This window comes from Epinephelus fuscoguttatus, linkage group LG20 (genome assembly GCF_011397635.1).
Source record: "Epinephelus fuscoguttatus linkage group LG20, E.fuscoguttatus.final_Chr_v1".
NCBI lineage: Eukaryota > Metazoa > Chordata > Actinopteri > Perciformes > Serranidae > Epinephelus > Epinephelus fuscoguttatus.
This window is the reverse complement of record NC_064771.1, coordinates 18,023,024-18,041,495: the sequence shown is the minus strand read 5'-3', so window position 1 is coordinate 18,041,495 and position 18,472 is coordinate 18,023,024. Positions and strand designations below refer to the sequence as shown.

The window sequence follows — 18,472 nt, the reverse complement described above, 5'->3', positions numbered from 1 at the left end:
GGAACATGTATTTAAGTCATGCAAATAAAAGCACTGTTGCAGAAAAAATCCATAAAACCAAAAATACACAAATAAATAAATAATTAAAAGTAAAAGCAGAGCGTCCTCATATTTTAGAAGCTGGAACCAAGACTTAAACAATTATCAAAACAGCTGGCAATAAATTTTCTTATTAATCGACTAAATGACTCAGCTGCACCTGTATATTTTCATATGATTTGTGTGCAAAAAAATCTGAATTTGTAACTAAAGTTATCAAATAATTGTAGTGGAGTAATATGTTCAATATTTTCCTCTGAACTGTGGTGAAGTAAAAACAGAAAGTTGCATGTTATTAAAATACTCAAGTACAGTTAAAGTACCTCAAATAAATACATTTATTTAAATTTTTATTTATAACAAAATTGGAACACAATTCTTACATCACACTGTAGTTACAAAGTGTTGAGTTTTCCCCCTTTTTTTGAAGGTAATGTAACAAAATATTCAAATACAGATAAACAGTTTGTTATATAACTATTATATAACTGCCTTCAAAGACAGTCCCAGTGGTATGAATACACATATTTCAACCCATGACAAAAGTTTTTGGGGAAAAAAAAGTCTTGGCAGGAGGAAATACACAAATTAAATAATTGAAATAAATTTAAAAAAAAATCCCCTTTATAAAAATAAAAGAATAGGTAAATAGTTAAAGATAAAACAAAGCAATAATAACAAGTAACACTTTTTGAATCAATTAATTTTTGTACCTTGATACATAATCTAGTAAACCAGAAGCGCCCCCTGCTGCTAGACAAATGTGTTAATTCCATTGATCATGTCCAGTTGAAGTCAGATGTAGTTGAGGATACGTATGTAGTCCAAGATGTCCAACAGTTTTTAAACTTCCCTTGTTCCAATCGTAAAACATGTGAGTTTTTCCATCACAAAAATGTCCTGGTACCACCACATTTTTAAAAGTTTTTTGGGGTGTTTTATTGCCTTTATTACAGTGCAGGTGGAGATGGACAAGAGAGGGGGAGAGAGAATGGGGATGACACGCACAAGACAGCTGCAGGTTGGATACTCTACTCGCTGAGCTAGAGGCCGCCCTGCTATATCACTACATTTTAGCAAAAACTATATTCCATGACTCTCCAGTCAGTCTTTTCCTGGTTTGTTAATTATTTTGTTGCACAGGGATCTTCAGGTTCTCAGTCTTTTCTCTAGTAGTTAGTCAAGGACCTCTTACAAGACTGGTGACCCCCTCATGTACAGTATCTCACATAAGTGAGTACACCCCTCACATTTCTGCAAATGTTTCATTTGGCAAGGGACAGTTGTCTTGGTGCTCTTCACCAAGGTGCCACACATGCTGACAGAGCACCAAGACAACTGTCCCTTGCCTACAGTCAAGTATAGTGGTGGCAGCATCATGGTTTGGGGCTGCATGAGTGCTGCCGGCTCTGGGGAGCTCGGTTCATTTAGGGAAACATGAATTCCAAGCAGAGCATGATCGCCCCTCTTCAGAAACTGAGCCGCAATGCAGTTTTCCAACATGATAATGACCCAAAACACACCTAGAAGATGACAACTGCCTTGCTGAGGAAGCTGAAGGTGAAGGTGATGGACTGGCCAAGTATGTATCCAGCCCTAAACTCACCTGTGCACCTGTGGGGCATCCTCAAGCTGAAGGTGGAGGAGCACAAGGTGTCTTCACATCCATCTGCTCCATGATGTCATCATGGAGGAGTGGGAGAGGATTCCTGAAGCAACCTGTGAGCTCTGGTGAATTCCATGCCCAAAAGAGTTAAGGCAGTGCTAGATAATAATGACTGGCACACAAAATATTGACACTTTAAGGCACAATTTGGACATGTTCACTGTGGGGTGTACTCACTTATGTTGCCAGCTGTTTAGATGTTGATGGCTGTGTTTTGAGTAATTTTCAGAGGAAGGTAAATCTATACTACTATACAAGCTGTACACTGACTACTTTAAGTTATATCAAAGTGTCATTTCTATAGTGTTGTCCCATGAAAAGATATAATGAAATATTTGCAAAAATGGGAGGGGTGTACTCACTTATGTGAGATACTGTATGTCTTAATAATTTGATGTGGCCGACTTCTTCTTTTTTACACTTCTATCTCAGTTATGTTGAAAAAAAGAGAACAGTTGTGGATTCTTTAGATTAGAACATAATCCGTGAGCTATTTGATTAAAGGCATTAAATATGATTCAGTGAACTGGGAAGCCTTTTGTAAATAAATGAAAAATGTTTTTTATATCATGATAATTTGATCAAACTGAAAACTTTACAGAAACCCCCTGGCAAAGTCCCACAGACTGCATTTTCCCCCCTCTCTCTAACATGAGATGATATTCTTCACATCATCACTAGAGGGAACCCTGAGCTGTTGAGAGAACACATGCTTATCTGTTTAAACATTCAGAGCATCTCTATAAGACTAAAAGTGAAACATATAGTACACTACAATAAAAAGTAAAATGAATTTACCTCTATACTTGGGCCCTGGATTGTAGATCTGTGTTGCAAATCTAGTCATGCTTTGACCAATCAGATGGATGCATTGTGTAATAAAATCTCATCTAGGACATTTCGGTCAGGCACCAAACTGCACCAGCACCTGTGATTTGATGCAACTCGACTCCTAAGTTTCTAGCAGTGGACACTGAGGTTAAAATGTTCCCCTTGAATTAAAAATGGGAACAGGATCTTCATGTATGTAAGATACATTGCTTACTTATTTATAGTGTATTTAATTATATATGCTGCTGAAAGTGATTTTAATGCGATGCATGAAAGTATCCATCTTATTTCATATGATTATGATGTTATCAAAAGTGTACTATTGCACAAAAATATGTAATAAAAGTATGACATTTATTAAATGTAGTCATGTGCTACCTTGTTCCATCCAGAGTTGCTCTGATGACACTGTGTTACATCATATTCAGCCTAACAAACACACAGCACTATTCTATTCTATCTATTAACAGTTCTTTCTGTACATCTTCCCCTTTGTTCCTGGATAAATAAATAAAGCAGAGTCCTTCTATTATAAACAAAGGGTAAACACTGACACAATAATAAATCCCCGGCAGCCTCACTTCTACTCTGCCTCCGGCTGGAATCAGTTTGTTATTGCTTGAGCGACAAATAGAACATTTTGTTGACATCGCTGATGGAGACATCTTTCAGTCTGGGTATTCCCCCCTTGCGGCAGTCTGTTGTCCTCTGGCCTTGAGCGTACACATCTAGTAACAGGAAGGAGACATTAAAGGGCTTTAGGATGAGGAAGGAACTTTTAGAGTATCATCTTAACATTTGAGTGTCGCAGGTGCATTGCCCCCTAACATGTAGCTCACAGTTAGCGTATAGCAACATCCTCACCTGTGATGTTGTCCACGGAGTCAAGTGGAGCCGTGTTGTTCATGTTCACTCCGAACAGCAACACAAAACAGATCACCAGTGCAACCAGCAGATAGATAGGTGCAGCAAGGGCCCAGTATCTACACAAGACGAAATGTTTGAGTTAACAGATCATAAAACTCATCGTGTGGTACGTGTATTTCCTGAGGCACACTGTTTCATTTATCAGTCGAGGGAGGGGACTTGTTATTGGATAACTACGATCTGATCATAATTCTTGACTTACTTTTGAGGCCAGTAGGTGAGCCCTATTGAATGAAGCCACTCTTCAGGTGTAAATGCCCACAGGCAATACAGAACTGTGGAGAGAAGAAAGGAAAGCCGTCATATTACAGACACGGTTGACCAGGTGTTTTTGTTTGGATAGCTATTTACATGGTATAATATTGGGGAATAAGTATATATCAATAAAAATATGTGCATTATGTCAGATCTGATGGAGTTGACAAAAAATTATCTATTTATTAATATCACAACAGTCGTAGGGAGTAGCCATTTTATTTTTCAAAGAGTTCTAATCAAAATACACATTTTTAAAACACAAATATTTTTTAGTTTTGATTTAGAAGGGCTATGATGTTGCCAGGTTATGGTTGAGACACACCTGATAGAAAAATTTTTAACAAATTTATCATAAATAGAAAGCTTACAGGTATTTGAGCAGCATTCCCACCTTTTTGGAAACCAAAGCTAACCCCTTTTATGCCCAACTAAATTATATTTTCGTCGAGATCTGAGGAGTTGAAAAAAAACCTGGGACAAATTTTAAAAGGGCAATATTTTCACAAAAAATATATTTTTAGACAAAGATAATCATCGCACTACATTTTGTCACTGATGTTATTAGTTTGTACTGTTAGTTTTTTTCCCCTTTAAAAAAAATGAAGTTGTGAATTCTTGTCTAGGACAAAGGTGTTTTCTGACACAAGGCAAGTTTAGAAGTTATATTCATATAAATATTTTAAAAATCGGATTTATTTCATAGATACAAAATCTTTTAAAATAATATTTCACTGCTGAAAAGAAATTAGTGTGTTGATAAGTGATAGTTTAAAGGATTTTTTTTATAGTAGGACATGATTTGTCCAAATTCTCAAGAGTGGTGAAATACAATGTGTTTTTAAAAATGAAAGATGGCCTGATCCCACAGCAGATCACAGAAATATAGTATAGAAAAAGTAGTAAAGTTTTGCAGCTGTTTCTGAATTCACTACAGGTAAAAGAATCCTGCAGAAAGTAAAAACATAAAGTAAAAAGTCAGTTCTTATTATAACTTGTTCAGCCCTCGGGAATAATGTCAGAGCTGTGTAAATGTATGAACATGCCATTCAATCAATTCACTTTGTGTCTCTACTAGATCATCCGTATTAATGAGACATGTTAAACTTTTTTTTTCAGAGTGAATTGAAAAATGTGACTTACAGAAGCCAAACTGTGAGCCAAGGAAAAGGACAAACCCATAGATGGCTCTCTCAGGTAGAGGAGAGGGACTGTTCACCACCATGATCTGAAACCACAATTAAACGATAAAGTGTCACAATATAAAGGACACATAACACGTCAGACCCAAAATTAGCTCCAGTTACAGCCAACAAATACGTATATTTATGGTTAATTCAACGTAAACTACTACAAGCTTATTGAAAACTGATTTATGCCTTTAAAAACGCTACCGGATATCCTCCTGTTACGCACGTAAACTTACCTTAATATTTACCAAGATGTATTCGACGTGTGAGTCGCTACGTACTTATCCAAAACGTGAACATATAACAAGTTAAATTTCTAAATTTCTACCAAACACTAAGCAAAAATCTTTCCCCGAATCTGTCAAGCATCGTCGATCAACTACTATGCCTGCATCTTGTCCCACATTAAATTTGGTCCGATGTGAAACGTTTGTCACAAAACGAGTCTCCGCCTTTAAAATAAAAAAAATAAACTAAAAACATACTTTTTGACGTATCCATATGTTATAAAAATTTGAGTGAATATTAGCTGAAAAACTGCGCTGAAGTTGTCGAGTTGGTTAGCTTAGTTAGTAAGTAAGTAGACACGCATGTGTTCGAATTCATGTTTCACCGGACGCATTTGGCTACTGCACACTTCGGAAATACACATATCAGCATGGCTTCACAGCACCTGGAGTTTGTTACTGTGCATTTCTTCCAGCAATTTTGGAAAATTATCGAGCAGTTTGTTTGCGCCGGGTCGGCAACACGGTAAACTTACTACCGGGAAACACATTTGTGGTGACACTGTGTCGACCGTTACTTTTTAAACGTTACCTGGTAACCAAGTGACGGAGCTCTGACGGTCCAGCGTGGCTGAGGACTGCTAACAGGCTTTACGTACTATATCCAAATAAAATACGACATAGCTAACTGAAAGGGGCAAAAATGTCAACAGTTAATGCAAAGAAAAAAGACACTTCTGCTAAAACACAAGGACCCACATCTGCAGAGAAAAAGAACAAAGCGGAAAGGAAAAAGAAAAGGAAACAGTGGCTGAAAATGAAGTATGAAAAGTTGAAGCCACCACCGAAGAAACAAGAAAAACCTAAAGCTCAGCCAGCAGCACCTCCAAAAGACGTCCAACAGTTCTCTGCCAACTGGAAGGCATTACAAGAGGTTTGTCATACTTTATTTTAGCTTGTTTACATATTATATGTGTTTTATTTACCACATTCAGTGACGTCACTTTCATGTAGATTGGTCACAACTTTACTGAACTTTCCACAGATGCTAAAGGCCAGTCAGCCGGAGAAGAAGCAGCCCATGACACCAAAATCTCAGAATGGTGCTCTGCAGAAAAAGGAGGCTAAAAAAAATATTTCCAAGAATAAAGCGGAAGACACAGGGAAAAAAGTGAAGCACAAAACATTTCCTACCAGTGCTGTCCCCAAGGACTCACAGGTGGACTCAAAGGGTCCATCTGTCTCAGACGCAAAACAGTCTGCTGCTCTGAAAAGGAAAAAGGACAGCGGAAAGTCAAACAGCGAGCAAGCGGCTAAGAAAAAGAAGCCTGTGGTTGAAGAGACGAAGCCTACAGAGTAAGTATGCAGCACTAATGTCTGCTAATATTCGAGTAATATTCGAGGCATTGTGGATGCTAACTTCAACCTGTTTTGTGCCACTGCAGAGAGGACCTTTGGTTTGATGACGTAGACCCAGACGACATCGAGGCAACCGTGGGAGCAGAGGCAGCAGAGATAATGAGGAAGAAGCAGGGCATTAAGAAGAACAATGACACAGAGAGCTCCCTTGTCAAGGAGAAAGCCTTTGAGGGGTGAGTGATGACAAAGTCAGCGCCATTTTGAAGCCCTGTAGATGTGCCAGAGAAAACTTCATGTCATACTGGTTAGAATATTGACAATTAAGTCATTAACAGAGAAATCTCATATGGTTTACATGCATCTTCGGCACCAATCAAGTGCATATTTAGAAGAATAGTTTGACTTTTTGCGATATTTGATTATTTGCGGCCTTACCACGAGACATTGAAAAGATTGATGCCACTCGCATATCTATACGGCAAAAACAAGGTGAGTTTAAAGACTGGAAATGGTACAACAGCTAGTCTGGCTCTATAGCTCACTAATAAGTGACTTCCTGGAGTCTCTGCTGGTTGTCTAGCAACCTCACGGCAAAAATAAGGCTCCAGGAAGTCACTGCCTTTGGACACAGGAGGGTTAGTTGTCTCCCCCTCTAAACCGCCTGCTGTCTGTAGCCTTATTTAAAAGGGATAGTTCAGATTTTTTGAAGTGGGGTTGTGTGGAGTACTTACCCATGGTCACTGTACCAGCTACAGTAGATGGCGGTCAGCATGTCCCCAGTTTGGAGGCACAGGCAGGTCTCAGGAGTACTGCCACTGATATGACATGCTTTCAAACAGGGAAATGAAGCGTTCTCTATCCCCTCTTCAAAGCCACCGGACTCCTTTGATAAAATATGTAATTTTACCTCACTGAACATGGGAGCTGCTGGTCTACCACCGCCTCGATCTGTTAGCTTGGTTGTGATATTGTGTAGCTTTAAAGAATCCAAACTGATCCAAATAAAACACCAAAGTCACACAATGACACACAAACTAGCCAACCAAGGCAGTGGTAGACTTGTAACTCCCGTGTTGTGCAATGTAAAATTACTGTTTTTGTCAAAGGAGTCTGGTGGCTTTGAAGAGAGCTTAGATGGATTTTATGGCTTCACTTCCCCATCAGAAAGGACCGTCTATATATAGTGTACACTTGAACTGATATTACATTTTTTATCGGTGGCGAAAATACATTTTGCTGCCCTGGTTTACAGCAGTACACTGCTTATATTCCGTGGCAGTACTCCTGCCAGGTTTTCCAAACTGGGATGTGCCAACCGCCATCTACTACATGTAATACGCTGACTTGGATTAGTAGCTAATACGACCCCTCTTCCAAAAATCTGAACTGTCCCTTTAATGGACAGACATGAGATTGGCATTAACCTTCTCTGTAATTCATGAATCTTAAGAATGAGCATATTTCTTAAAATGTCATCCTATATCATAAGATTACTGCCAGCTATTTTCCCCGGCATGTCATACCAGTTTAGATAGTTGAATGTGTTTTCTCTGACTTCCACAGCTTCTATTTATTTTCTCACAGCATGTAAATCACTCTGCTGTGACATAAACTTTTGCATTTGACAGCAGAGACTATTTTTAAAATGTTGTCATGGAGATGTTTTCAAGTGATGGTTTTTATTTACATCTGAGATAAAAGAGTCAGCTTAGAAAATGTTTTATTTTTTTAACGACATGCACACATACATATGTACAGAACATAATGTACACATACTAGACCCATAAACTTATTCTCGTTATCAGTGAAATGCCAAAACAGAAATGACAGATCTTCCTCAGGCAGGTTAAAGTAGTAGTGAGGACTGTCCTCTCTTATCATCTTGTTTCCTATTCCGTCAGCCTCACCAGAGCCGTGGCCATTGATTGCGAGATGGTGGGAGTTGGCCCTGACGGAGAGGACAGCATCTTGGCTCGCGTTTCCCTCGTGAATCAGTTTGGGAAATGCATCTATGACAAGTATGTGAAACCCACAGAGAAGGTGACAGACTACAGGACAGCTGTCAGTGGCATCCGACCGCAGGACATCAGAGATGGTGAGTTGTGAAAATGGTTGTAATGAGCAACAAACAACTGAATGAGAAACTGACACGTTGTAATTAGTAGCTTGAAATTTTGGAATGTACTGTTACACCACGATTATCATCTGTGTTTGTGTCACTGCAGGAGAGGATTTACGGACTGTGCAGAGGGAGGTTGCTGCCATCCTGCAAGGCAGAATAGTGGTTGGACATGCCATACACAACGACCTAAAGGTAGCCTGGATGTGATATCTGAGAGGGACATAAAATGATTTTTAAAGTAAATGTAAACACTCAAAAACTATTCCTAAACTTTCATTTCAGATTTTACTCTTGGATCATCCAAAAAAGAAAATCCGGGATACTCAGAAGTACAAACCTTTTAAGAAGGCTGTAAAGGTATTATTACTACTTTAAAGGACCCAACTGACCCTTTTTTATATCAGTTCCTCACCCATTTTCACTTTAAATTGGGGAAGAAAACTTTGCTTTTCTCATATGCCTTATTGAAGAATGAAGAATCCATAAACTGAGAAAATTCTTGATGAATTGAAGCCATAGGGGTGCACGTTAAACAGCAGAAAAACTATATCAGAACATCTGTTTACAAACTTTCACACAACTTGTGCAATAGGATCCAAGTCTCATTTATCCAGTTATATGTTCAGTACTTCCCACACAGGCAGCCTGACTTCTTCAAAGCCAGACTCCATTGACAAAAACCTGTAATTTTACCTCAATCAACATGGGAGCTGCTGGTCTACCACTGCCTGGATTGTTAGTTAGTTTGTGTTACTGTGTGATTTTGGTGTTTTAAAGGATTAGTTTACATCCCGATCAAGAAGGGCTGTCTGTCTGTGTACTGAGCAAACGACTGGATAAATGAAACTCGGATTATACTGCATGAGTTATGTGAGAGTTTGTCAACAGATATTGTCATATAGTTTTGCTGTTGTTAAACATGGACTCGTGTGTGTTAGGAAATTTCTGTTTTTAGATTCTTCGTTCACCATGGAAGCATGTCGGGAAAGAAAGTTTTCTTTGTGAATTCAGCATACCATGCGATGAGTTCTTGAAATACAAATTGTCATCTGGGGTTGAAGTCATCCTTTATAAATTGACATAGTGTGTACATGTGGACCCCTGACCCTTTCTTTTTTTTGGGCAACTCATCGCATGTCGGGAAAGAAAGTTTTCTTTGTGTATTCAGCATACCATGCGATGAGTTCTTGAGATACAAATTGTCATCTGGGGGGTGAAGTCATCCTTTTTAAATTGACATATTGTGTACATGTGGACCCCTGACCCTTTCTTTTTTTTGGGCAACTCATCGCATGTCAGGAAAGAAAGTTTTCTTTGTGTATTCAGCATACCATGCGATGAGTTCTTGAGATACAAATGGTGATCTGGGTGGTGAAGTATTCCTTTATAAATTGATGTATTGTGTGCATGTGGACCCCTGACCACTTTTTTTTTTTTTTTTTTTTTTTTTTTTTTTTAAGAGTGGTCGCCCCTCGCTGAAAGTCCTCTGTAGAGAAATACTCAACGTTAAGGTCCAACAGGGCGAGCATTCATCCGTAAGTTATCAACACATCTGTCCCTTTTTCTAAAATGTGTAATAATGTGCTTAAATGTTTTACCTTTCTCTCACATTGCTAACAACTGAGTTAGAAAACAGTGCAAAAATAAAATACAATGAATAGCTATTAAAAATATAAAACATACTGTCCCATCTTGGACTAATTTCCGCCTCTCCTCTTCCACTGACCACCAGGTCCAAGACGCTCAGGCCACCATGAGGCTCTACACAATGGTGAAAAAGCACTGGGAAGCAGAGATTAAAGCTAGACATAACAACAAAGACTTAGACAAGAAATGTGTGAGAAAGCCCAAGGTTCCCAAGTACAAGAACAAGGACAAGAATCTCATGGGATTATGAAAACAAAACCAATCGGCAAGAGGACAGATCATCTCCGGATCAGAGCAGCCCTGACTAAAATGATTAGAGGTTTGCAAAGATGTCCAGAATTGTGTTTTTAACAGCTGGCCCCTCTTGACAGGATATGCCAAAATGTAAAAGACTTGATTGTTCTTGCCAAGATTTACACAAAGCGTAGAGCGTTCTGTGTAAGCATCCCAGGCTGCGACTCACACAGGGATTCTAAGAGATGTGGGAGCTTCTACACACAGTGATCCTTTTGGGCCATTTCCTCCTTAAATATTCCCAGATCATCATTTCACAACATGTTTTTCCCAGCAGCTGGATGCAGGTGTTCAGATCATCCTATGTCATCTCCACAGTGCTCATGAGAACTCAAACTCACTTGTCCACTAGCACGCACAGTCCTTTATTTTGCATAATGGTTCCAGTGTTATATGAATCTAGATCTGTGTTCTCTCATGACTTGGTTTGTAGTAATGCGATTCCTGGTTGCCTTAAATGTTTTAAAAAGTATGAATTAAACAGAGAAATTCTTTCTTTATATCTATACCGCAATTATTGTTTATTAATATTAATAGTCCATGCCCACTGAGTGCACAGTTGGCCACGTACAGTTTCACATGGTGTGTGTTTGGGATACAGGTCATAGGAAATTGCAGATTAAATAGTCAACTGAACCCATTAAGAAGAGCAATGTATTCAGACAGAGTTTTTGTGAATTTGATAGTACGATTGCTTTATTTTTTTTATTTTTTTTTATTTTTAAGATATTTTTTGGGCATTTTTAAGCCTTTAATTGATAGGACAGACAAGTGTGAAAGGGGGAGAGAGAGAGAGAGAGAGAGAGGGAGTGACATGCAGCAAAGGGCCACAGGCTGGATTCGAACCCGGGCCGCTGCAGCAACAGTCTTGTACATGGGGCGCCTGCTCTACCACCAAGCCAGCGACGCCCCACGATTGTTTTATTGAAAGTACAGTAGTACCATTGCCAATAGTGGGATAGTTAGCGGGCTAAAACTGTACATTAGTAGTTGAGGTAGCACGTTGAAAGGCAGATAGTTAAAGTGTTTATATGTTGTATTGACTTAAAAGTGGAGCGCACTGGTAGTTCACATGGGAAACATAGATTGACCACATCAGTGAGTAGAAAAACGTGGGACAGACAGAATGACACACTGACAGTTTACATGATTATGTACAGCATACCATACCATGACTTAGTCATACCAAAAATTAGAAAAAATAACAGCATTGGGCCACAGGGGGAGCCACAGCGATCGGTCGCATTTTAGCCATGTTTAAGCATTTTTCTGTTGTTATAGCGCCACCCAGTTGCCAATTAGAGTTAAATTTCTCCAGTCACCTTGAGGCGCCCTGTCCTACATCTCTACCAAGTTTAGTAAAAATCGACATGTTAGGCCTAGATAATAAATTAGCTCTCTAGCGCCCCCATTTTGTTTGATGGGGTCAATAATAGAGGGGTCCCCTCAGATTATGTGTGGTCATATGCCTACAAAGTTGCGTGGTGATGGGTGAAACCCTTGAGATGTTATACACCTTTATGTGATGAGCCACACCCTCCGCAATATTCATTGCCTTATAGAAGCTCAGTTTTAGTAAGTTTTCCAACTTTTGCCAAGAGGGAACTTTAGATATTGGTCCCTAGATTATGTTCACCGAGTTTCATGCAGATCTGTCAAACTTCCTAGGAAGAGATCGATTTTAAGTGTTTTTCAAAAAATTCAAAATGGCGGAAAATCTATAGAACCAGAAGTTATGTGTTCTCAGGCAAATTTGTTCCTCATGAGGAGAGGCATCTCTGTGCAAAGTTTCATGTCTCTACGACATATGGGGCATGGGATACGCCTATTCAAAGTTTGCAATATTCAGTTGGTTGCTATAGCGCCCCCCTTTGGCCAATTGATGTAATATTGCTTCATTCGCATCCTCCCATGACCCTCTACCACTGTGCCAAATTTCACATGGATTGACCAAGTCAGTGAGGAGAAAAACGTGGAACACAGACAGAGTTTTCGTCATTATATAGTAAGATATTACTCTTACTGTTATCTGATAACATCAGGAACCATTTAAGTGTATGGTATAATCAGAGTATTTTCAATGCTTTACCTTGCCATCAAACAGCCCTTTCCAATGGGGAACTAAAGTTGTATATCGCTCTCTTCAAAGCCACCACACTCCCTTAGCCGTAATTTGACCTTGCAGAGCACAGGAGGTAGTGGTCTACCGCTGCCCCGGTCGGTTTGTTTGTTTCGGTCATTGTGCAACTCTGGTGAGTCCAAATGAACCTTTTTAAACACCAAAGTCACACAATAACACAAACAAACTAAACAATAGAGGCAGCGGCAGATCAGCAACTTTGTGTTCTGTGAAGTAAAACTACTGTTTATATCAAAGGAGCCTGGGAGCTTTGAAGAGAGCAAAGATAACACTCAGAACAACCAGTGGGTTCTACGGGTCAGGGTCACTCACTGGGCCCAGTTTTATAACATTAGAGTATTATGTATCTGGCAGAATATACAGATATGACATAGAAGTGTTTTCAAGGAGCAAAAGCAAAAACCAGTGCCTACCAGAGTAACATTAGGAGTGTGATAAGTACAGCAGTTACTAAAAACGAGTGAAAATGTTGGCAAAAACAGACTGCACCTGCTGATCAGTGTTATATTGAATTTAATATAACAAGAAGAAGTAGTGTTGCATGGGACTCCAGAGTGGCATGCAGGATGTGAGAGGTGGCACTCAGTATTCTGGACAATGCCTCCCACTTCAAAAGATCTGAACTACCCCTTTAAACCGACCTTAGACACAAAGGGTTGAATCTGCCTCTCAGATTTTTAAACTCGTGTTTCCTGTGATCTGTTGCTCTCTAATGACCACTCTTGTAGCTCATTTACATCCTCTGGCCTAATGTGATGCTGGTATATTTATTTTTCCTTTTAACTTTACAGCGCATTAGACGAGTGAGTCATTTGATGGGTCTTACCTATTTCGATCAGAGCTTCTCACAGCTGTGCAGTCTTCTGTAAATGTGTGTGTTATGCTTCACAAACAGATAAAGTGAGGGATTTGAGCTCCTCGTGTGCCCGCAGTATGTCAGTGTGATTTGTGGCCTGTGTTTGATGGAGAGTGTGCCCTTCTGGTAGTCGAAATGAAACCTTGGTCAGAAGAGTCCAGGCTCTAAATTATTATGGAGCCCGATCAGATTTTGGAAGCCTCAAGTGGATGGAAACGTACGTTCTTTATCTTTCTCTGACACACACACACACGAGAAGAGGCTTCCTTTAGCTTTAGAAGGATGAACTTTATTTACACCTTCAAGAGCTACTAGCATCTGTTTACAAAAATGTGACTGAAAAGAAGTCAGAAAATGAGATGCAGTTTTATCCTTCACAATCTCAGCCATGTCGTAATTTTTAATGTGGTTTAATTTGGACTTTTTGTTGCAGTCACGGTGACGAAATGAGGGATGTAGGTTCCCTGTGTGTCAGTGTGATTTGCTGCCCAGAGGCTGATGCAAAGTGTGCCCTACATTGCTAAAGTGAAGCTGACGCCCTTGGTCTGCAGCCTCAGGCTCTAAATTAGGCTGCGTGCGGAGCTCGGTGTGACACTGCGAAGGCCTCAGGTGGATGACCAGCAAACCTCAGAGTACATTGTGGACGGGGGCAATCAACTCGTCTGCTGAAACAGTTTAAATATTTAATTTTCAGGACAACACCAGGTGTCAGCTGTTATGATTGTGGTGCAACAGGACAGCACAATGACTCCTCAGTGCAGAACTATGATGTCTCCCTCTAGTGGGTAAACACTTTAAGATGAGAGGAAAAGTCTGGAAAGAGTAGGTCTGACAGATGATGGGAAATGTATCACTGAACAAAGAACATCTTTTTCTTTTTTTTAACAGTCTATAAAATCTGAATTTTACGCTGCATCGGAAACAGCTTATATCGATCTTACTGGAAATGGCAGGGATTTCACTGTGGGTCAGGAATGTCCCATGAGTCCACATCTGTTCATTGTAGCCTTCCAAAAAATTGTTCCAGCAGAGCTATCAATTCCAGGAAATCATGAAACACTAAAGCTAGGACATAATAGCAAGAACATGAATACATGCAGTTATGCAAACACATATTCCAGGAAACAGCTTTCTGGCAGATCCTACTCTCAGTGGAGTGCATTGATCTTTGTTGTTATGATAAGGATACAGCGTACTGCAATGTGTTAAAATGTATCATTAAAATGCTATGGTCACAGTTACAAAGGCAAATATGTTTACAGTTTGTAAGTTCACCAATGTCCCCATCACAAAATAGTCTCCAAAGTGACCATGACGATAAATCAAAATCTTTCTAGAACACTTTAAACACAAACTTAATATAATACGCTTTGTTTTTAGCTAGATGTACATAATAAACTGGTAATTGAGTGTATTATCAAAGGATTTTCTCCATGAACAAAAGATGTATAAAAAAGAAAGAATACACTCTTGATGCTGACTAGGGAGTAATCACCCATTTATTTGCAAGTAATGGAGTATTTATAATTGCAAAGATTCTAAATAGTAAATGACATTTAAAGGATAAAAAACAAAAGAAATGTTAGTTACAGCTCAAAACAGTTTGGCTCAGGCAGGAGTTTCGTTAAGGATTTATAGATGTTCAGAAATTTGGAAACAACACATTACAACACAAGTACATTTAAGTATGACCTTTTAGAAAAAACTGAAGAGATTACTCAAGACAACATGGGAAAAACTTTTTTTTTTTCCCCCGGAACCAAATTCTATTGAGCAATTTGTACACAGTTTCATGTTTTTCTTTGTAAACAGAGATATCAACTCTTTCACCCCCAACAATCCCCTCCCAGCTCATAAGAGCAAAGTAATGATACACGAATAAAATAAATAAAAATGATTAAATAACATACATTGACAAAAGTAGGTGTGCAGCTAATTGAATACAAAGAAATAAATTAAAATAAACATTAATAAAATGAAAAATAAAAGTCAGCTGACAATACTCAAGATCAACATGTCAACCTAACCTTGTCTTCATCGTACAAGATCACAATCCAAAATGTATGTACCCACACTGTTACATCTCCACACATAGTTGTGTCTATACCATTTATGCACCAATATTCATGCCACTGTATATACTATACACCCCAAAACAATCTACACTTTTTTCTCCACTCATACTTCCCCTACTCTAGTCGAGATAGATTGCATTGTCTCAAAGTGTTTCTAAAACACTGGCAGAACTAAATTAACTTAAATTAAATTAAAGTGAAGATATTAGAACTGACTAGAGTCAGCTCTAACATCTTCAATTTAACATCAAAAAAACATCTCCAGTATCCCACAAGACTCGGGCATGACCAGAACATATGAGTCAAGTTTGCTGGTGCCTGAGAGCAGCTGTCACAAATATCAGAGAGGTTTGGATAGATCTAGAAACCATTTTATTGTGGAGACATTTAATTCCAGAGAAACTGTATGGACGTTAAATGGTGTTGCGATCATGAGTTGCTCAATCCTTCCTCTTGCTGCCTTTGTGGCTCCACATTGTGACGGTCCACAGGCGAGCAGATAGGAACATTTCCTTCTATTAGATATTGAATGGCAAATTTTATTTTAGCTCAAAATTAGCTCAAAATATCATTCCATGTCATATGTGATATCAACCTTCATCTGGTACAACATCATGCACAGTTGTGTGTCAAAGCTTTAGACCTTATCAGAACTCCTACATTGCCTATTTGTCTTTATAGCAACCCAGTCGCCAGAAAAAATGTTGGCATTGTACGTTTCTGTAAACCGCAGATATGTTATATTCGCACTTTATTATGTGGTGGATACATAAACTTAACGTTTGGTAAACGCATGGTTAGGTTTAGGTACAAAAACGACTTGGTTATGGTTGGGAAAAGATCAGGTTTTGGTTTAAAATACTTGGTTCTGGGGGGTGGCCTCGAGCAGGCAGAGCGTGCATCCCACATAGTCCTTTGCAACATCCCCTTTTTGATTCCATACCTGCGGCCCTTTGCTGCATGTCATCCCCATTCTCTGTCTGCCTTTTCTGTCTCTCTCCAGCTGTCCTGTAATAAAGGCAAAAAGATCCAAAAAATATTCTAAAAAGTGGGGGCACAATCCCTGTTAGAAAAGCAGCGATAACTGTAAAACACAACTGCTTTTCATGGCACTATGCCCACTAGAAAAACTGTGATGGGTCACTAAAAACACCCAAGTTTAGTGGCTAAAATGCTGCTGGAAATGCAGCAATGAACCGTTTCTGTAGCTTGGCGAGCATCTCACCAGGTGTCATGGTGCCCACCATCCCCTCAACCTCCCAATGACCGTCAGCTTATATACTATATCACTTTAGAAACGGTTAAATGATATGTATGAAAGTGCAAAAGTAATGTATCCATGGTCTGCAGAAATATACAATGCAAACATTTTATTCTGGTGACTGAATTTATAAAAATACAGTCTCAATAAGGCTCTGTTTGTTGGTTATATTGATATAATAATACAGTATTTATGTCTTTTAATTCTTAGATTAATCAGGTAATTAATACTGCTCAGCAGTGCATAACATAATGAAGCTGTAGCACGCAGCTCTGGAGGACTGTAGCATCTCTTCATAGACCAGCTCACCGAAATTGTCTGCCTAATAACTGCAGTGCTGGGAATAACATAGTAATAGGACTGCGTTTAACGAAGCTCATGATGGGATTGGAGGCATTACTGCTGTTGCTAACATGCCACTTGATCCATAATTCAATAAGATGCAGCTCACAGTCTACCCTTCTACTGCACGTTCTCAAAAGTGATTAGTCAGTGCTGGCATGTGTTGTGTGGTCTGTGGATTTTACATACGCAGCGTAGAAACAGCAACTCTGCTAAGTTTGATTTGTTAGTCTTGTTTTGTTCTTGTAGCAGAATCTATTTAATATCACCGTGCAGCCAACGTCCACCAAAACATACAGACCTGAAGATCTCATGCATGTTTTAATTTATGAGCACAGGAAGCACTGAGTCAGTGGACACTGTTTTTCCGATTATTGATGGACAACAACAATTAAGAATATTGACCCATTGGTTTCTCATTGTCAATCAGTCTTTGCATCCTCAAGGCCAGCCATCCTTTCTGTTCCCCCCACAGTACATTATTGTGCACGTATATGGACGATGGTAGATATACTGCAAATACAGCGTGTAGTAGAGGCTGTTCAATAACAATAACCTTTACTGGAACTAATGGTGAACCAAGAGGTTCAGGACATCATCACAGTTCTGCTTTTTTCTCCGTCAGTGCTTGAGAATCTTCTCCTGACCACACAAAGTCTCCTCAGGTCTGCTGCTTTCTACTTCCTTATGCATGAGCTAGCTGCACCGTGCTACCGCCAAGAGACTGACCGTGGATGTGTCTGTTGGCTAATGCTCGCTCTTAGGACGAACAAAGTTGGGCATTCAGTATTTATGCAGGTTGATGAAGAAACACTGTCAGCTACTTTCTGTGAACGACTTCCGGCTGCATCTGTTCTAGTCTGGTGACGCTTAAGGGGGAAATTTACTTTTAAGCTCTATGCAGAGATGGTTGCTTTTCGTTCTTAGCAGATAGCGGTAGCGGTGTGGTTCTATGGATGGAGTCGGCTGTTCCACCACTTCCAGGCTGAAATATCTCAACAATATTTTTGTAAAGACACTGATGTTCCCCAGAGGATGAACCCCCCTGACTTCTACTGCCACCAGCAGGTTTTTTGTTTTGTTTTTTTGATTCAGGACGAAATGTCTCGGCAACTATTATGTTGTGGTCACACTGAGCGCAAATAAAAAAAATTGCGCAAGTGATTTACGTGTAAAGTGTAAGTAAGTGCGATACGTATGATGCTAAAGACGCTAATTAAGTGGTATGAATGAAGCAAGTA

General features: G+C 39.3%; 2 protein-coding genes across 2 annotated transcripts; one reads left to right on the top strand and one right to left on the bottom strand.

Moving 5' to 3' along the window:
* Positions 1–460: 460 nt before the first annotated feature.
* Positions 461–5,313, bottom strand: LOC125881213 (phosphatidylinositol glycan anchor biosynthesis, class P). The gene is made up of 5 exons (XM_049564271.1): positions 5,145–5,313; positions 4,862–4,946; positions 3,666–3,738; positions 3,401–3,519; positions 461–3,264 (listed from the first exon to the last, which is right to left on the bottom strand). The coding sequence occupies exons 2-5, from the start codon at positions 4,941–4,943 to the stop codon at positions 3,149–3,151; spliced, it is 390 nt and encodes a 129-aa protein (XP_049420228.1). The 5' UTR covers positions 4,944–4,946; positions 5,145–5,313; the 3' UTR covers positions 461–3,148.
* Positions 5,314–5,542: 229 nt separating this feature from the next.
* On the top strand, positions 5,543–11,063 carry rexo4 (REX4 homolog, 3'-5' exonuclease). The gene is made up of 8 exons (XM_049564234.1): positions 5,543–6,069; positions 6,181–6,491; positions 6,581–6,727; positions 8,396–8,589; positions 8,720–8,808; positions 8,899–8,973; positions 10,077–10,151; positions 10,349–11,063. The coding sequence occupies exons 1-8, from the start codon at positions 5,839–5,841 to the stop codon at positions 10,511–10,513; spliced, it is 1,287 nt and encodes a 428-aa protein (XP_049420191.1). The 5' UTR covers positions 5,543–5,838; the 3' UTR covers positions 10,514–11,063.
* Positions 11,064–18,472: the final 7,409 nt, after the last annotated feature.

Excerpts from the sequence above, each read along its gene's own strand:
- rexo4 (XM_049564234.1), top strand. The coding sequence starts at position 5,839 with ATGTCAACAGTTAATGCAAAGAAAAAAGACACTTCTGCTAAAACACAA. Across the intron at positions 6,070-6,180 it reads ACTGGAAGGCATTACAAGAG|ATGCTAAAGGCCAGTCAGCC; the intron begins GTTTGTCATACT and ends AACTTTCCACAG. Across the intron at positions 8,974-10,076 it reads CTTTTAAGAAGGCTGTAAAG|AGTGGTCGCCCCTCGCTGAA; the intron begins GTATTATTACTA and ends TTTTTTTTTAAG.
- LOC125881213 (XM_049564271.1), bottom strand. The coding sequence starts at position 4,943 with ATGGTGGTGAACAGTCCCTCTCCTCTACCTGAGAGAGCCATCTATGGG. Across the intron at positions 3,739-4,861 it reads TGGCTCACAGTTTGGCTTCT|TTCTGTATTGCCTGTGGGCA; the intron begins GTAAGTCACATT and ends TTCTCTCCACAG. Across the intron at positions 3,520-3,665 it reads CTCACCTACTGGCCTCAAAA|ATACTGGGCCCTTGCTGCAC; the intron begins GTAAGTCAAGAA and ends CGTCTTGTGTAG.